We start from the raw sequence: 18250 nt of genomic DNA, 5'->3' as shown, positions 1-18250 counted from the left end.
CCGCAAGTGGGCTCGCTTCAAAACCAGCATCACATACGTTTTCGGCCTCCATGGCGTGCGCAAGCTTCGCGCTGAACAACGCCTACGCAGCCGATCCCCGCAAACTGGTGAAACGTTCACCAGCTACATAGAGGACATCGTCCACCTCTGCCGGCGTGTCAACCCGACGATGGCGGAGGTGGACAAGGTACGTCACATCATGAAGGGCATTTCCGACGATGCCTTTCACATGCTGCTGTCAAAAAGCCCTGACACTGTTTCTCCGGTCATTGAGCTTTGCCAGAGTTTCGACGAGCTCTGCAGGCAGCGTCTTCTCACACGGCGCCCACCTGTGCCCGATGAAAGCCTCGCGAGCGTGGCCGCGGCTACTGACATGGACTCCCTGCTTTACCAGATAAAATAGTTCGTCCGTGCTGAGGTCGCTCATCAGCTTTACCTGCTGTCTTCAGCCACGTCACCACCCTCGCCTTTACCGGCCAACCTTCGCCAGGTTATCCAAGAGCAAGCTTGTGCAGGTCTCGCTTCTGCCCGCGAGACTGCGCCGGTGCCGACTCCCATTGCTTTTCCCGAGGTGACTGCACCTCTCAGCTAAGCCGAGGCTCTCGCACGGCCGCCACCTCAGACCTTTGCGCCATTCCCATCAGCCGTGCCAGTGCGTCCAGCTCCTCACTTCGTTCAGCCGCGGTAACCACAAAGCAGTGTACAATGGTGCACTTTTGAAAATCGCCCAATGGGTTTGGGTGTGGTCTACCTGGCCACATTTCACGATTTTGCCGACGCCGTCCAACATCCTACCGCCGTAGCTTCGACACCCAACTATACGTATCACCATACCCGTCGTCCTCCGCGCCTCAGAACCCTGGCCAGATGTTTTCCTACTCAGACCACCGCCCTCTTGTTGACCGCCCTTCGCCATCGCCCCGACGTCACTCGCTTTCGCCGATGCGTCGTCGTCCTTCTACGCCGGACCGGGAAAACTAATCGCCGCAGTTCCAGAGGCGAGAACTGCATCACCCACGAACCGACCAAGGCCTCTCCCTTCTCCGACTAATGCTATTGATGTATATGTGGATGGCGTCGCTGCACTCGCCCTCGTTGACACTGGTGCCGCAGTTTCAGTTATTAGACACTTTTAGTTGGGCGTACGTAACGAGCCTACGTACGCAGCGCGGCTGCGGGGGAGAAGTGCGCATGCGCAGTACGTAACGTATCTCTTCCAGAGATGCGCGCGTACGCCCGCAAAAAAACGCGGCGCACGTAAACGTAACCAGACGTAGCGGACGTAGCGCTTGAAAGATGGCTGCCATGGCGAACGGACAGAGCAACAACAAAGCCGGCGCGAATCGAGTTTATTTTGCGTTGAAAGACGATGTCGCGCTGCTAACGGAGGTGCAGACGAGCGATCTGTTCAGGCATTCCGAACAATGGGAGGAGATCGCTTGGCGCCTCAGAGATGTCCTCAAGAAGCCTTTTACGGCGCGCAGTGTGCGCGAGCGCCTAAATCTGCTGCTGTCGCGCTACTCGGCGAACGATCGCCGAAGTCAAAAAAAGTAAGTCTGCAGTTGTTTTACAGTTGTTACAGTTTTGTGCAGTTGTGATTTCTTGCGGCACTAGCAGGGCACTACAGAGATCGTCAAAGTCATTTTTGTGGAACCGGAACATGAGTTTGAACGTTGAAGAGTCCATGCCGTCGATGTCAAGAAGTCCATGTTGAGAACGGTACCTCACCAATTCGGCATCCCTGCTTCGCCTCATTTCGTCTTCAAGCTCATCCAAGGTATACTCATGCCTTAGCAGCCGCCGCTCTTTATGGGACAACAGGAGGTCATCAATTTCGGCCCAAGTCAGGACCGACAACAAGCGCGCATTTGATAAAACGCCTGAGGGTGGCATCCTTAAGCGCGCACGCCGAGCTGAACAAAGGCGGTACACTCACGGCAAGTACGAAGAAAACCACACCACACACTAAGCGCGCACACACACCGCAGGGCTCAGCACGGCAAGGCTACAGTGAAGGGTTCAACACAGTCAGTCTAAAAGAACACAGCGCGACCAAACACACGGTAAAAGCGTACGCGCACGCAAAAGGCGACTTCGCGAAACCACGCAGAACGACGCAAACACCGCAAAAACGTTGATCCAACGATTCGGCTTGACTTGGGTGCTAGTGGCCGTTATCGCGGCCGCCACCGCACGATGGCGCTAAGAAGCACTCAAAAGCTGTTTCATTTCACGTATGATACGTCTAGTTGAACGAAACGCATCCCGACATGGTCGATACGGTAAACTAAAAGTGTTCTTGCGCGCTTCGCTTGCACCGTACGCAACGTATCGTCCTGCGTACGTAGGCTTGTTACGTACGCCCAACTAAAAGTGTCTATTAGTGCCAAGCTTTGCCGTTTGCTCAGGAACGTTATGACGCCACTGTCAAACGTATCCCTTCGTATTGCCAGCGCAGGCCGCATCTCGCCTGCAGCTGCGTGTACAGCTCGTGTTGTGATCAACGCCCTCCTCCACATCGTCGAATTTTTGGTGCTGTGTGCTTATTCCCACGATCTTAGTTTGGGCTGGGACTTCCTATCCGCTAATAAGGCCGTCATCGACTGTTCTCGCGCTGAAGCGGAATTTCAAACGCTGTGCGACGCCCCGCTCCTTGACGCTCGTGAACCTGAAGGTAAAGTTTTTGTTGCCGAAGACGTTACAATTCCACCGCACTCTTTTGCTCTTGCCACAGTGTCATGCAACATCGTTGCTGATGCCAGCGCACTTTTTACGCCAACCACCATTCGCTCGTCGCAAATCTTCCCCGCTGCCTTTCGCTGTTTTGGACGTTCATGCCAGCCTCAGCAGACTGCTCGTCTCCAACCGATTGTCCTGTCCTCTCACTCTGCTTCGTGGGGAGTGCATTGGCCGAGTCCAGTGTGTCGACCCTGCTGCCATCATTGACATGCGAACTGGTTCCATCGCCACTCAGAGCTCGCCGGAGTGATCTGTAACTCCGCGCAGCAGCCGACTTCGCCCGATGTTCTACATAGCTCCATCGCCGACACGTTGACTGTTTCCCAACGCGCCCAGCTTCTACGCCTTCTCGACAAGTTCCGTTCGTCTTTCGACTGCCAACATGTTTCCTTGGGCCGCACGTCAACTGTTTGTCATCGCATCGACACAGGTACCAGTGCGCCACATCGACAAAGACCATATCGTGTATCCGCGACAGAGCGCCGTGTCATCGACGACCAAGTAGCTGACATGCTGAAGCGCGGCGTAATTCAGCCTTCGGATAGCCCCTGGGCGTCTCCCGTTGTTCTTGTTAAGAAGAAGGACGAATCGATTCGATTCTGTGTCGATTACCGTCGTCTTAACAAAACAACTCGTAAAGATGTTTACCCTCTTCCGAGAATTGACAACGCCCTTGACTGTCTCCAAGGCGCGGAGTTCTTCTCTTCTATCGATTTACGTAGCGGCTATCGGCAAGTCCCCATGGCACCCAAAGGCCAACCTAAAATGACCTTTGTAACACCAGATGGCCTATATGAATTTCATGTCATGATTTTCGGGCTTTGCGACGCCCCAGCAACATTTGAACGTATGATGGACAACCTTTTGCATGGTCTCAAGTGAAAAATGTGTCTGTGCTACTTAGATGATGTGGTTATTTTTTCGCCCGGTTTTCCCACCCATCTCTGTAGGCTGGAGGAAATGTTACAATGCCTAACTGGCGCCGGTCTTCAGCTCAACCTGAACAAATGCTAGTTTGGCGCAAGTCAGCTCACGCGTGTTGCGTTCGGAAGAAAGTAATCTCGTAGACACAGCAAACACCCAGGCAAAACGTCAGCGAATAGCCGCGGACTCCGAGCTGCGGAAGCGATATGTTGAGCCCAAACGTGGTGCACGCCTCGGCAGCGCTAGCGCCAACTTCCCATTGCGACGGCCAGGTTTCAACGTGAGCTTCTCAAGCCCTACTTCAGAACCAGCTGCAGTGCGTGTGGTCGGTTGTAGTTCGAGCACAACGTGGTACTCGTCAGTGCAATTTGTTCGGAGGAACACCGAGAAACACACAAGCTTCGCTTACACCCAATCCCTCGACAGGGGAAGACCTACTGATTTTTCAACTGTAGTCATGTCGCGTCTGTCGAGGGTCCATAAGTGCATTCAGTCAGGGATGAAGTCGTAAAACTGCTCAAGGCACAAGCACTCGACTACCTTCTCCACGTATCCGTAGACTTTCGCGCTCTTAAGCCATTCCACAAAGTTGAGCGTTAAGTTGTAGGCCAACTAAACCTAGGACTCGTCTTTAAAATTCGTGGCTTTTCTAAAGCGCTGCCGAAGCTCCTTTGGGCACAAGCGGTACCTCTTCAGAAGACTGGATTTTACAACATCGTAATCATCATACTGCTCCACGCTAAGTCTCTCCATCTCGTCCCTTACGTGACACGGCAATACTGTCAACAGGCGCTGTGGCCACGACGCTTTAGGGAACTTCATTCTTTGGCAGGTCCTTTTAAAGTTCACGAGATACATTATAATGTCCTCTCCTACTTGGAAAGGCTGCAGCAGATCCTTCATGCTAAACTTTTTTAGGGGTTCTGCGGCTCTCCGTTGTGTTTCAATGGTCGCCTTCGCTTTTTGCAATTCTAGCTCTACGCAATTGTTTTTTTTTTCTTCTGTTCAGCTCGCCTCTACGCTTGCCTCGCGCTCTTGATAACTTCCCAACATTCAATGCGCTCGCTATCATCTGTGTCAGAGGCAAGTAAAGCCCGGGTTATTTGCGGCTTGTGCATGGCGTTCGCCGGTTCCACCCTCAATTCTGCACATAGCAATAAGCAGGCAAGCGCAGAGAATACAGATCCATGACCAGCTCAGACACTGAACCCTTCTACCTATGTATTTTTATCACCTCTTAGCAAGTGTCATAATGCGAAAGGTAAATATCGATAAAGCCAACTTGCCAGCTTCAAGCTTTAATGCTAATCTCAAAATCTTGGCAAATCTCAAATGGGAAAAGTTTGACACTCACGTAGCTGCAGTCACGGGATTTTAGTCACGTTCGTTCAGTCAGCACAAGTTGCAAGGTCCACTGCCATCCCACCGCTGCCACCAGCTGTACCAGGCTCTCATTGGTAGCGTGACATGAGGGCCGAAGGTGTGGGCTGGAGGAGATCCTGATAGTGACGAGGCAAGAGGTAGCCAAAGGGTAATACGCTTACCTCTTAATGAGGACAAAGCTTGATGACCAAAAGGCACTGAATACCAGAGGCGCCGGCCTTTTATATCCACCAGAGGAGGAGGAGGCTGCAGCTTTGCATGCCCGGGCGTGAGAGAGGTGCCAGCAAGGGAGAGAGCACTGCATAGGCGCTGCGCCTTCCGACATGCCCACAGCTCGGCGCAGCGAGTTCACAACTACAGGAGCGAGCGGACGCACTCAACATCGGCTCCGCAAATTTAGACTCGGAAAGGCGGTTTTCGACCTACCATGGTCTGACTCCAGCCGCAATTGGTCAGTGAAGGTGTTCTACACCCGTTTCCACCATTTCACGGCCAATTCCGGCCCGATCATCAAGTCCTCGACTTTCCTGCTTCAAGCCGAACGCGGACCACTAGGCCTAGCGTTCATCGAGCGGCCGTGGCACGACAAGGACTTCGGCCTAACCTCCAGCTTGCGCTTGGATTCTCCGCGAGCAACGCGCTCCTGGCCTGCTGGAATTGCACATGCCCGAGTGTTTTGCGATTTACACGTGCCACGTGTTCGCCGCTATGCATGCGCCTTGTGTGTCAGGTGTCCGTGGGTGCGTGTCGTACTTGCACCCTGTGCTGTACCACGTTCATTTTGTGCATTACGTGAGCGTCGTCCTCCTCTCGTGCGCGTGCTCGCGCGGTGTTTGTGCAACTTGCGGTAGCCGTTCCCGTGTCCCGCAAAGCCCACGCGACATGGCGGAGTTCGGGGTAACCTCCTGCCGACCTTTCCGCAAGGGACATCAGCGTTCAGCAAGTGCGACGGTCGACATGCCGCAGTCCTTGGGCCTTGAGCTTTGGCATCGCGATGCCGCACGGGCAAGGGCTGCGGACATCGTCGAACAGTGGTTGGTGAAGCGCTGCGTGGCCATCCAGTGCCGATCTGCCCCGGCTGCGTCTGTCGCCGATGTTCCGGTCCCATCGGCAGAGGTCCCAAATGATCTCCCCCTGACCACTCCAGCTCCCGCGGCACTGCAGCCCACGGATACCTTTGAGCCAGTCACGGTGGAGCTCTCCATGACCACCGACGAAGCAGTCGTGGTCGAGTCAACCTCCCGGAAGCGTGGCTGAGACAGCGAGGACGAGGAGGAGGTTCCCAAGCAGTCGAAGAGCCTCGGTGCCTTACCTGACTCAAAGCGGAAGCCTTTGACTCCTCCATCCGGCTCTGCTGCTGGAGAATGAGCTCCAGATGCAGCGACGGCCACAACGGGCGCAGTCGCTGCATCCACCACCCCTACTGCAGAAAAGTCCGCATCAACTGCTGTTCCTGGGTAGCCGGCTACTACCTTTACCTGAGTGACTGTTTCCGAGGAGACAGCAGAACCTCGTCAGCTTGGACCTCACCAAAAGGTGCCCCAACATAGTGCAGCTGACTTCCTGAAAAGGAATCAGCGGCCAGCCACAAACGTTGCAACGAAAAAGCCGAAGAAATAGAAAAGAGCATAGGCCAAGCGCTCCCCCCCCCCCGGCTGGCGCACCCCTTGCTGGTTGCAGCTCTTTGCAGGACGCCTCAATGTGTACCTCAGCAACCCCCCCCCCCCACAGCAGGCTGACCACAGACAGCCGACGCCTTAGGCCATCACCAGTCGGGTGAGGGCCCACGAGCCTGCTGGCAGCATGCCTGAGGTTGCTGATGACTTCAGCCTGGTGATGTCGCGCGCCGCCCGCCATCGCACGAGAATCGCCGTGGCCCTGGCCTCAAATCCTGCCGTGGCAGGAACGGTCTTGTTGGGGCCCTCTAAGAAGGGCGGCTCCTTCGAGAAGGAATCGCGCCTTGCACTGGCTAGTGCACTATCGTCTTTCCAGGGAGTGACTGCGGTGCGCGTAAACGCGAAAAGGAATGTGGTTGCCGTAGACGCAGCGATGCAGAGCTGCCTCGATGTGCTGCTGGCCACTACCGAACTCTGTGGCATCCCTGTTGCAGCCCGCTCACCCGCGGATCACAGGGTTTGTTCACAGAGTCGATGGAACACACAGCGTAGGTTTGGGGAAATCGGCAACTGCACGGAGCTTCGCGGCATCAGGAAGAATACCTTTTTAAGATACTACATGGCCAAGGATAGTGAGCTGACTTGCGCCAAAGTGGTATTTCTTCAGGTTGAACTGAAGGCCGGCGGCAGTTAAGGACTGTAAGGCTTCCTCCAGGCTATAAAGATCGGTACGAAAATCGGGCGAAAAAATGAACCCCCCCCCCCCCTGGCTACGCCCCTGGTGCACGGCAAGTCACCACGCCGCTTATGTGAACGTGCCTTTATGCCGCAGGCGTTAAAGCGCGCGCGTCAGCCGCCGCTGCGGCGCCTTGCGCAATGTTGCGTAAACTCGAGCAGCAAGTTACGTAGGCGACCGACACTAGTATGGCAGGTTAGGTCAATATAGGGAAAAAAATAACAGAGCAGGTCTTTGCTCTTTCACAGCGCCGGGGTTTGATTCCCTGCGGCCTTTGGCTACGGCGCGCGACAGCGCCATGTGTTGAATACCGGCTATGCACGGACCCTTTCATCGCGACCGCCAGCAGCAGCGCAACCGGAAGACGCACTAGGCATTTTATGAAGCGTGACGAGACGGAGCTCGAGAGTGAGGGAGAAGCTTAACGTCACCCACGGCACTCTCGACCCAAGCGCGTGGAGCGAAACAGCAGCGCCCCCTTGTGGCCAGGCAGCGCTCCGGCCGCAGGAGCCGTGGTCCGTTTACTGTCCTGGCCGATAGTACATCATTAACATTAGTCGGGGAAGGGAGAGGCCTTGGTCTGTTCGTGGGTGACGCTCTTCTTGCCTCTGGAACTGCGGCGATTAGAGGCTCTATTCTGGACACGCATGGTGGCTGCACGGCCGCCATTATCCGCCATCTTGGCTGTCTCATTGGCTGTCCAGAGGTCACGTGTTTTGAAATTTGTGCCGGGAAACGGAAGTTTTGCAAAATGCTATTTTGCGTTGTCGTCAGAATGACGAAACGTGACGTGGAGCTGCAAATTTTATCGACTAATACTTTTGTGTGGTCCTTGGCACCAATATTGCGACTTTAGCGCTTTAAAAAGAAAGTGTACGGTAGCGTGCAGAAGCCTGTGGAATGCATCTGCAATTTCGCGAATGTGTGGTGGCGTTCCAAGATAGCCGGCATGTCAGTTGTTGATTGGCTGAAAGAATATCGCGTGAAGAGCGTCACAGCAAGGGTCGTTTCGTAAACGTCAATTTGACGTTGCGTGACGTTGCGCTGGGCCGCCATTGCACAGATTTTCCGCCATAATTTGTGGTGCGACGAGCCGCGCGAATTATGGTAATGAGCGGCCATATGCAGTGTCAGTCGAGAGGCATGCGTATCGCCGCATTTTCCCTGTCATTTGGGGCCATGAAAATCTTTTGTTCACAACGCGTGCTCATAGCATTTGCATCGCTCTCGGGTGGTGTTGGCATTTGTAGTTTGAACCATCATTTCTATTAAAAACACGTTTATTTGAAATAATATTGGTTGAAACTAGCAAACTTTCTGCGACATTTCGCACTTTTCACTATTGTGTTTGTATTTTAATCAGTATTAATGACTTTTCGCGTCATCAAAGGCTATGACAACGGTGACATTTTAATTTACAAAAAGAAATGTATGCAAGACGGCGCCTTGAAGTTTCCTCTCGCGGTGCGAGTAAGCAGCGAAGTGCACAAGAGATGGCAGTGCCGGCGTTTGCGTCGCTCAAGCGGATACCTGTGGCGCGCGCAACGCTATCGATGGTATTCGGCCGCTTCTCAGCCAGACGTGTCGGGCTCAGTCACTTGCGGATCACGAGATAGCGATAACGCGGCCTAGAGCGGGCGCTGTTCATCACTAGCACGTCGCGTATATTGCCTCAAGGTAGAAAGTAATCGCGTGGGCGCAAATATACGATGACTCATTCCGTTTCCCGAGGACACGCATCCTAGCTAATGAAGCAGACGACAGCCTGCGCGCATGCAGACGACGGAAGCGAGAAACGATTTTGATCGAATAATCGTACGCTTTGAGCTAGCTGCTTTATTTTCACTGGGGAGGAAAACTGTTTTGCTTTATCAACCACGCTATGTTCAATGCCTACATTACAGTTTCTTAGGCGAAACGTCAAATTTGCGTCACGTTACGAAAGCGAAACTGGGCTATCCGCGCCATTTTGTAAGCGTCGCGCCTACGTCACGCCTCGAAGAAAATGGCGGAATGTCCAGAATAGCGGCTTAGTTCTCCCTTTCCGGCGTAGAAGGACGAAGACACATCGGCGAAAGCGAGCGGCGTCGGGGCGATGGCGAACGGCGGTCAACAAGAGGGCGGTGGTCCGAGTAAGAAGACATCTGGCCAGGGTTCTGAGACGCGGAGGACGACCGGTAAGGTGCAACGTATGGTTCGTTGTCGAAACTACGGTGGTAGGATGTTGCGTGGCGACGGCAAAATCGTGCAACGTGGTCAGGTAGACTAAACGCAAAACATATTGGCCGTTTGTCAGGAGTGCGCAATTGTCCACTGCTGTGTGGGAAAAGCAACGGAAGTCGGCACCGGCGGAGTCTCGCGGGTGGAAGGGAGAGCTGCCCAAACTTGCTCTTCTATGACCTGGCGAAGGTTGGCCGGTAAAGGCGAGGGTGGTGACGTGGCTGAGGACAGCAGTGAAAGCTGACGAGCGACCTCAGCACGGACAAACTCTTTTATCTGGCAAAGGAGGGAGTCGATCTCAGGAGCCACGGCCATGCTCGCGAGAGTTTCGTCGGACACAGGTGGGCGCCGCGTGAGAAGACGCTGCCTGCAGAGCTCGTCTAAACTCTGACAAAGCTCAATGACCTGAGAAACAGTGCCTGGGCTATTGGACAGCAGCATATGAAAGGCATCGTCGGAAATGCCCTTTATGATGTGACATACCTTGTCCGCCTCTGCCATCGTCGGGTTAACACGCCGGAAGATGTCCTCTATGTAGGTGGTAGACTTTTCACCAGTTTGCTGGGATCGGCTTCGTAGGCGTTGTTCAATGAGAAGTTTGGGCATCCCAGGGCGGCCCAAAACTTCTGCGATGCTGGTTTTGAAGCTACCCCACATGCGGAGATCGGCTTCGTGGTTTTTGAACCACAGCTTGGCGACGCCCGATAAATAGAAAATCGCGTTGCTGAACTTGAGAGGATCGTTTCATTTGTTGGTGTTGCTGGCTCGTTCACACGATTCCAGCGAATCTTCAACGTCTTTCTCATCGGTGCCGCTGAAGATGTCAGGATCCCGCTGACGCTGGGCACCGGCACCTACAATGGCTGGTGTAACCGTTGGGGATGTCGGGCTGGGGTCGTCAGGCATGACGGATGGCAGAATTCGGGTGCGTAATTCCAGGTTGCGGAAAAACCACAGCACCTCCACCAGAATCTAGTGCGAACACAAAACAAGAGAGCAGCAAGCAGCGTTGGCAGTGCGTTTCAACCAGAGCAGCTCAGCCAATCTAGAGCTCGGGCCTCCCGTAAGACTGCCGATGAGACTGCAGTGCTGGGCATTTCTCTTCACTACAGTACGTATGTATCTATTATGTATGGTCGAATGGTTAGCGCATCGTGCTGCCCTGATGAAGTAGCCGGATTTGATACGAAACATCGGATGAACTTGGGTCACTGAGTATGTTGCGCTATCACCAGGGCCGATCTTGGTGATAGTGCAACTGAATTATTCAGCATTCTCACGCATTCTCACGCCATGCATTTCGGAGGCCACGTGCAGATTTCGCGGTGGCGGCGTTAGACGGTGTCAAGTGTTCTTAGAGAAGTGGGAAATAGGAATCTCGCTCTAGTACACGCCTCGTACCTAACTAGATTCGAAGGTGACAATACGTTGTACCGCCACATTGATTCAACGCTAAACGCATTAGCGTCCATAGTCAGCGTGAAATGAAGTTGGCCTCTTTTTTGGTATTTCATTCCAACGTACCAAAATTTTGTATTTTGTACGTGTGTTTTTCTTGTTAAATTATTCTCGCCTTTGGAGCATAAAAGCCGTCAGTACCTACATAAACCGAAGCTGGTGCCCACATTTTGAACTGTGGTGGTCATTCTATAGTGTGTGAAAAAAAACACTTGAAAGAAGAAAGAAGATTTTTACCTTTTTGCATGCACAAAAATGCAAAACTAAAGGTAACCGCTGTACTGTTGTGTATTCTTCTTTATGCAACAAAGGGTTTGACTGAATGTGGGGTCCAGAACGTGATGCCAAAACTGTACCGTTCTCGCTGTGGCTAAGCGCTTGCGAAGAGTTTAACACGACTGCCATAGATAGCTACATTCATAATCACACTTGCCTAGAGTGGTTAATCAGATGATTTCGCTGCCATTTCTCGCAAAACAAATTAGGGGCAGCTTCACACTAGCGATGCGAAGACTGGGCAAACAGCGAAGCTGGCGACCCTACCTAGCTTTATTTTGGTTCGGCCAAGTTGTTGCGAGATGATGCTTCGAGACTCAGCCACTTATTGCACATGATCATCCGGAATCATCGACAGCCCAAGGAGCTACGAACACTCGGTCATTAAAGTATCGGGACGCTTCTGGACGCTCAAACGCCCTTGCTCGGTTTCGCGGGCTCGTAAATCTGGATTTTCTGTGAATCGCCGACGTTTCGCCGCCGCTGCGGCGGCGCGATGCACGGGATCGGACCGAAGTCGTCTCACTCGCTCTCGAGTAGCGGCACGGCGGCATTCGCGCCACGCTTTCTCTTCAGGAGTGACGCTCAGCTTCGGCCGCCCCATCTTCACGACGATGTGCTCGGCGTGGAGACGGAGGGGCTTTTGTGTCGCCGCGGCGGCGACGCGGAGCTATATTTCTCACGGATTGGCGCAGTGACCTCACGGCTTAACTCCGCCCCTGCGCAGCCGCGGCAACCACTCCACATGCTGCGGTGACGTCATGGCTCGGCAAAGCTAAGGCCAAACGATGCGACGCGCGTGATGGCGTCACAGCTCACGCAGCTGTGGCGAGGCTCGGCGCGGTCGGCGCAGGTGGGGTGAAGTGTCAGGCGGAGGTTTTGCGGCGTACAATCGACGTACCATCCTCGAGCTTAAACAGCTTCGATATTTCACAGGGCTATGTGCCATTGCGCTTGCACTCTTTCAGCAGTACCTCCAGGATCGGCCAAAGTTTCGGGCGTACACCACAGGACTAGTACCAGCTTAAACACCTTTGCTGTTAAAAAAGTCACAGGCCTGCGTGGCACCCGCAGCACAGTCACAGCTTAAGCTGGTGGAGCGGCTCAAAAGTTGCTCCAGTTTCGGCACCATGCACACAAGGGTCTTCGAGACAGTCTCTTCGACTCGTTTTGACGAGGACGATCTGTACTGTCCGCCCGGCGCCGACGGCGAGATGCGGCTTGTAATGAAATGCTCTCTGCACAGCAGTCTGCTGAGCCCCATGATGCCTGGTTGTAGCCGTGCACGTAGCTCTACGATTTGCTTCTTTAGCAGCGGTTCGTACCTTGCGAGGATACGCCATAACGTGTACCGAAGAGGCACCGCCGTTGGAAGAGGTATCCAGAATACGTGAAGCACATCTCACATCGGCATCGCGTTGATTGCGCACCTCGTCTGAATCGTATCTCGTCGTCTGCGCCTGCGCAGGGTCCATTTGCAGGTACCTTAACTAGATGCCACCACCATACTGGCGGAGGCTCGGGTCGTCCAACGGCGGCGGCGGCGGTGACATCGCGAACCGGAACGGCTATTGGAATGAGCCGATAACAGCTTACGCTGTAAAAAATCAAGCCGACACCGCAATGCGACCACGCATGGCCATAGTTGGTACCCAGCAGCTACCGCAGCTGGCGCAGTCCGCAGGCGGCCACTCGACCACTCGAGGCAAGCGCGACTGAGACTATACTAAGACAATCGCGTTGAGAATTTTGATCCATACAGTATGTTCGCGGAGAAAGTAGGTGATACGATTTCAAAGCCGCTGGAGGAATACTGTAAATACTTTGAAGTCTTTGAAGTCTGAAAAGTGCATTTGCGAATACCCAAGCAGTTTTCATTATGTCAGGGTCAGAGAATTTGCGCAGCTTTTTAAAGAAAATAAGAGAAATACTGTTTACAGCCTTTGCACATTAAAGCAGGTGGTAAATTGTTACGGACCTAGATAACTTGGTCAAGCGCATATATACTGACTGCTTTTGAACTCGCTGTTGTACGAGCAACACGAATCAGGCCGTCAAAAAAAAGAAATCACGTTAGCGGCGAGTTCCCTGCCGCAAGTCAGAACGACAGTGTCTTTTAGTTAGTCGGTGTAGCCGTCCTGGTTTCTCCGGAGAGTGATTTCAACGTCCGAAGAAGTACACCGAGCGATACTGGCCTCGGCGCTACCATTCCAAAGCCTGCAGATGCCGGCAAATCCTCAAAATTAAGAGAGCGACAGCGTTTTTGTTGATATGGTAGTGTGCTCGGGAGATCGCGCTTAATATTTGGGGAAATGCGAGGCAGTGGGGTGGCAACTGGCAGGCCCTAGCCGGCACTCCGGATATCGGTTTGAGATTCCGCAAGGTAGCAGGAGTCGTACTACTTGCGGTCTTACTGAGCTGTGCCCTCAAGCTACGGCAAGGTAAGTAATATAATTTGGCAAAGTTATTTGAAATCTCTGTCAACATATACAAGGGCGTCTATTTTGCGGCAAGCTATATCACTCATTGCAACATGGTGTATTTATTTCGAATTAAGACTACCTATCTTGGTGTCTCAAAGCTTTGAATGAAACCGTATTTGCTAGGCGTTTTTATGTTTTTTTGAAACGCAATGTGTCTCTTTGTTTACATGTCGAGGTTATATTTTGTATGAATTTACCACAATTACAACCTTTTCTTCAGCGGCTTACGATGTTATTAACGATATCCAACGCGGTCAATTATGCGAAAACATTGAACGAGGATATCGTGGACAACGGAGGCCTGCGGACATCTTTTATGGTAGGTGGCTTCTACTTCTTTTAATGTGTTTTCTTGGGGACGGTGCATTCCGAGTAGCATGCCTTCTCTTTAATTATATTTGACGCCAGTATTTGTTGCGGAATCGTGCCAAACAAGATTTCCGAACCGAGGCATTTTGCTTTCCTAAACAACATAGGTTACCACGTACCTGGAGTGCTTTAATGAAACTTGAAATGTGTGAGAATTGTTGAGGCAGAACGCTGTATATATTTAGGCACTGTATACTACATGGCTGCCGAGGTAACTTACCTGCTCTAATTGCACTGTTGTGTGCACTATGCATTTTTATTTTTGCAGAATTCTGGGTGGCGGATGTTGCACCTGTGGAACATATTGCTGGACACAGCTAGACACGTCATTTATTCCTAAACGCCCTGCAGCATTGTATATATTAAGGAGGGCGGGGGGGGGGGGGGGTTGTAGTACGTGTGCTAACAGCGGGTACTTTCACAGTGGAACGAAAAAAATAGTTGATATTTTACAACTTGCCATGCATATGTTGAAAATAGAAGGATATCTCAGTGATTTTTAGTTTTCGTTAGAGAAAATATAGCGTTTTAGCATTGCCGTTATTCCGGTATACGCAACGACTTTTGCGTAATACCATGTTAGCGCACGCTCGTAGCGGAATCTTGCAACGCTCAGTGGAGACCCGATGCCTTACAGACAAGATTTGCTCTTCCTTGAGTGTTCAGAAAAAAAATACATTTAGAAGGCAACGTGTTGAAGATTACCCCGCTGCCGAAACTTTGCAGCAGCCGCCAACTAGAATACTTGGCTACTTTGATAATAACTCCGTGTTTGTCAGGTTGAGCTCGCCAACACAAGGTGGAGCCACCAATTTGACTGATCATGGCGGCTTGAGGAACAGCTTTTAGCAGAGATGCGGATGAAAAGCGTCACGTTGTCTTTTTTAGTGATTCAAAAATGCAAAGTAGAAAGGTGAGACTGAGGGAGTAGGTGCAGAGGAGCGAGTCCAGATTGGCGCACTTCCGCGGAAACCGATGAGGGAAATGATGGCGAAAGCGAACAACACATATGGGACACAATGAAGGACAGAGACCTAGTGGTGATTTTCTGCACGGACGGGGGACAGGGATAGCGAAAAAAATAGCCAAAGAGGTTACCGATCTGCGAAATGTTTCAAAGAAATTGCAAGCTGCAGTGTGCATGGTGCCAGATGTTGAAAGGCAGGGACATGGAATTGAATGGGCCGTGCTTGCTGTAAACAAAGGAATTGATCCTATCTAAGGCTTTTACAACCGTTAACACCAAACGAGAAGTGCAGCAAGAAGGCCGCGAAGACACTTTTGTGTGTGATGGGATATATTTTATGGATCGTGTAGCGACACCGGTTGGACGTTGATTCGCGGCACTGGTCGTAGCTTTTTTTTTGCAGGCCCCCGGAAATCAGCAAGGTAGATTAAGTATTGAATGTAGTGACACACAAGCAAAGAATAGAATTAGAACGCAGGCAGTTAACAAAAGACGCACAATTGACAAGTACAGAGACGGTAAAATTTGTTAAATAAATATGCAGGGCGGTTTCTACCAGGTAAAATGGATGGAAATTCAAACGTTGATGAATAACGAAGCTAGTAGGATGTACAACTTGACTGAAACATATCTCCGAGACAGAGCATCCGCTTCGCTTGGCAGTTTTGTATGAGAAGGGTGCAAGACGACCATTCACAACTTCAGTGCCATTTTAGATAACTCAGGACAAGTAGACACAATATTTCTTGATTTTAGTAAGGCATTTGATAAGGTTCCGCACAATAAATTGCCTCTCAAGCTTAAGATAATTGGAGTTCCTCTAGCCCTCATCAACTGGATTGCCGCCTATTTGAAACACCGTACACAATTTGAAGAAGTTGATGGCGCTTGTTCCTCACTCCTTCCCGTCTCCTCAGGTGTTCCCCAAGGAAGTGTACTTGGCCCCTTACTTTTTTTAGTGTATGTGAACGATATAGTTTCTGCTATAGATCCCAGTGTTGCTATTAGTCTGTTTGCTAATCACTGCATGCTTTATAAACCGATCTACTCACCTTCTGATCAAGTCTTGCTTAATACTGCACTAAACGATGTCCTGAACTGGTGCGACAAATGGGGAATGGTTCTTAATACAGAAAAAACGGTATCCATGCGAATAACAAGAAAGAAAATGCCACTAAAATTTGACTATTCTCTTGAAAACAGACCTATTTCTAATGTTACATGTTATAAGTACTTAGGTGTTATCATTATTTCTATGCTTAGTTGGACTGACCACATTAATTATATCACGTCATCTGCAAAACGAAACCTAGGCCTCTTGAGGCACAAACTTAAAGGAGCACCAAGCAACGTTAAGAAACTGGCATATATCTCTCATCAGGCCGAAACTGGAATATGCAGAAATAGTCTGGGATCCACATACCAAAAAAGACATTACAGAACTGGAAAAAGTGCAGAGACGTGCAGTGCGTTTCATCTACAACAAATTTCGAAGTACTGACTCTCCATCTGCTCTAATGGTAGCTAACCAAATTCAGCCCCTCCACATAAGACGAAAAATTTCTCGATTAAGCTTACTTCATTCTCTTCTTCATAGAAAATTTGGAATTTCTCCAGACCCTTACGTCACGCCCTCAGTTACGCGGAAAACCCGCCACAAACATAATTTCACCTTAGCCCCTTACTTTGCTCAGACAAACCAATATAAATATTGTCACGTAGTAGTGACGCTGAAGAAAACAGTCGTAAAACTGTGTACGACGAAACTTATTCTTTATTGGGCGAACCTGTGCCCACAAAAGCAAGGTACACTCAAAGCACAACGATAGCGGCGAACACATTCGGCGATCGTCGAAAATCTGATCAGCGGCGAAACTCGTCGGCTTTTATACCTGAGTCATCGAAGGTTCTAGATTAATTCCTGATGCCCGCGTGTCTTCCAGAAAGTTCTAGACAATTCGCGTCGGTCACACAATCAGATAACATAAGCGTCGGTGAAAACAGCCAACGGAAAGAAGCATCGATAACGTTCTAGAAACCTCCGACACAGGCGCGTCCTGCACCGAGCGATAACGTCTAACATTTGTTAGCCGGTGGAAAGCGGCCACCGGTGAAAGATAAACATGTATACGTGTCAATACCCTCCCCTTAAAAAGCATCCTCCCGATGCTATAAACAAATGTGAAAGCGAAAACAAAACCACGCGTAATAAAGAAAGAAAAAAAAATAAAGTGACAAAGTACCCAAGTTCGTCATCGGGCGTAGAAAGGCTTCAGACGCACCACGTGGATGACTTCGGGTCGTGCGCGGCGCCGCTGTGATTGCGAAATGCCGTCTGGCACGACCTCATAGTCCAGTGCGCCAATTCGTCGGATAATCTTATAGGGTCCGAAATAGCGTCGTAGCAGTTTCTCGCTAAGTCCTCGCCGGCGTATCGGAGTCCAGACCCAAACACGATCGCCGGGCTGGTACTCGACGTTGCGTCGTCGAAGATTGTATTTCGGCTGTCGGTCCTCTGCTGGTTCTTGATGCGCAAGCGGGCGAGCTGTCGACCTTCTTCGGCACGCTGCAAATAGGTGGCAACGTCGAGATTTTCTTCGTCGGTGACGTCCGGTAGCAGTGGCGTTAAGCGTCGTTGACGGGTTCCTTCCGTAGACCAGGTTGAATGGCGCCATCAAGCTTTCCAATTGCTTTTTTTACAGTGCATGTTCGACGCTGTTTTTTTATCTTTACCCCTCAATGGCCGTTGGCAGATGAAGGGTTCTGCAGAGGCTGTCCACGTTTACAGTGCACGACAAAGTCAACTGTAATTTGGGAAACAGCAAGTGCAGTCTCCAAAGAAGGAGGAGGAACATTTATCGAAACAAGCAGTTTGGTTGGCTGGGTCTAGGTCTCCTACGTGGGGACGTCGAGGTCTTCTTACCTCTTCGCCGCCTCGCAGGCTGGCTGGGTAGCCCAGAGTTGGTCGTCGAGGTGGGAGCTCTGCAGGGCGGCGGCCCATCTCGACGAGAGGGTCACAGTATTAATTGCTGGATATTGGTCTTCACATTTCCGTAGCATGTGGGGAAGCGATGCTGCC

General features: G+C 51.4%; 1 protein-coding gene across 1 annotated transcript in view; it reads left to right on the top strand.

The window, feature by feature from the left end:
* LOC119439972 (membrane metallo-endopeptidase-like 1) overlaps positions 1-18250 on the top strand; it is a 306684-nt gene that overhangs the window by 244481 nt on the left and 43953 nt on the right. Inside the window, exon 18 of the mRNA XM_049662691.1 lies at positions 14056-14154. Coding sequence (XP_049518648.1) covers positions 14056-14154 — 99 coding nt within the window. The remainder of the gene's footprint in view (positions 1-14055; positions 14155-18250) is intronic.

This window comes from Dermacentor silvarum, chromosome 2 (assembly GCF_013339745.2).
Source record: "Dermacentor silvarum isolate Dsil-2018 chromosome 2, BIME_Dsil_1.4, whole genome shotgun sequence".
Taxonomy (NCBI): domain Eukaryota; kingdom Metazoa; phylum Arthropoda; class Arachnida; order Ixodida; family Ixodidae; genus Dermacentor; species Dermacentor silvarum.
The sequence above is the reverse complement of the archived record's forward strand: the minus strand, read 5'-3'. Positions and strand labels throughout refer to the sequence as shown.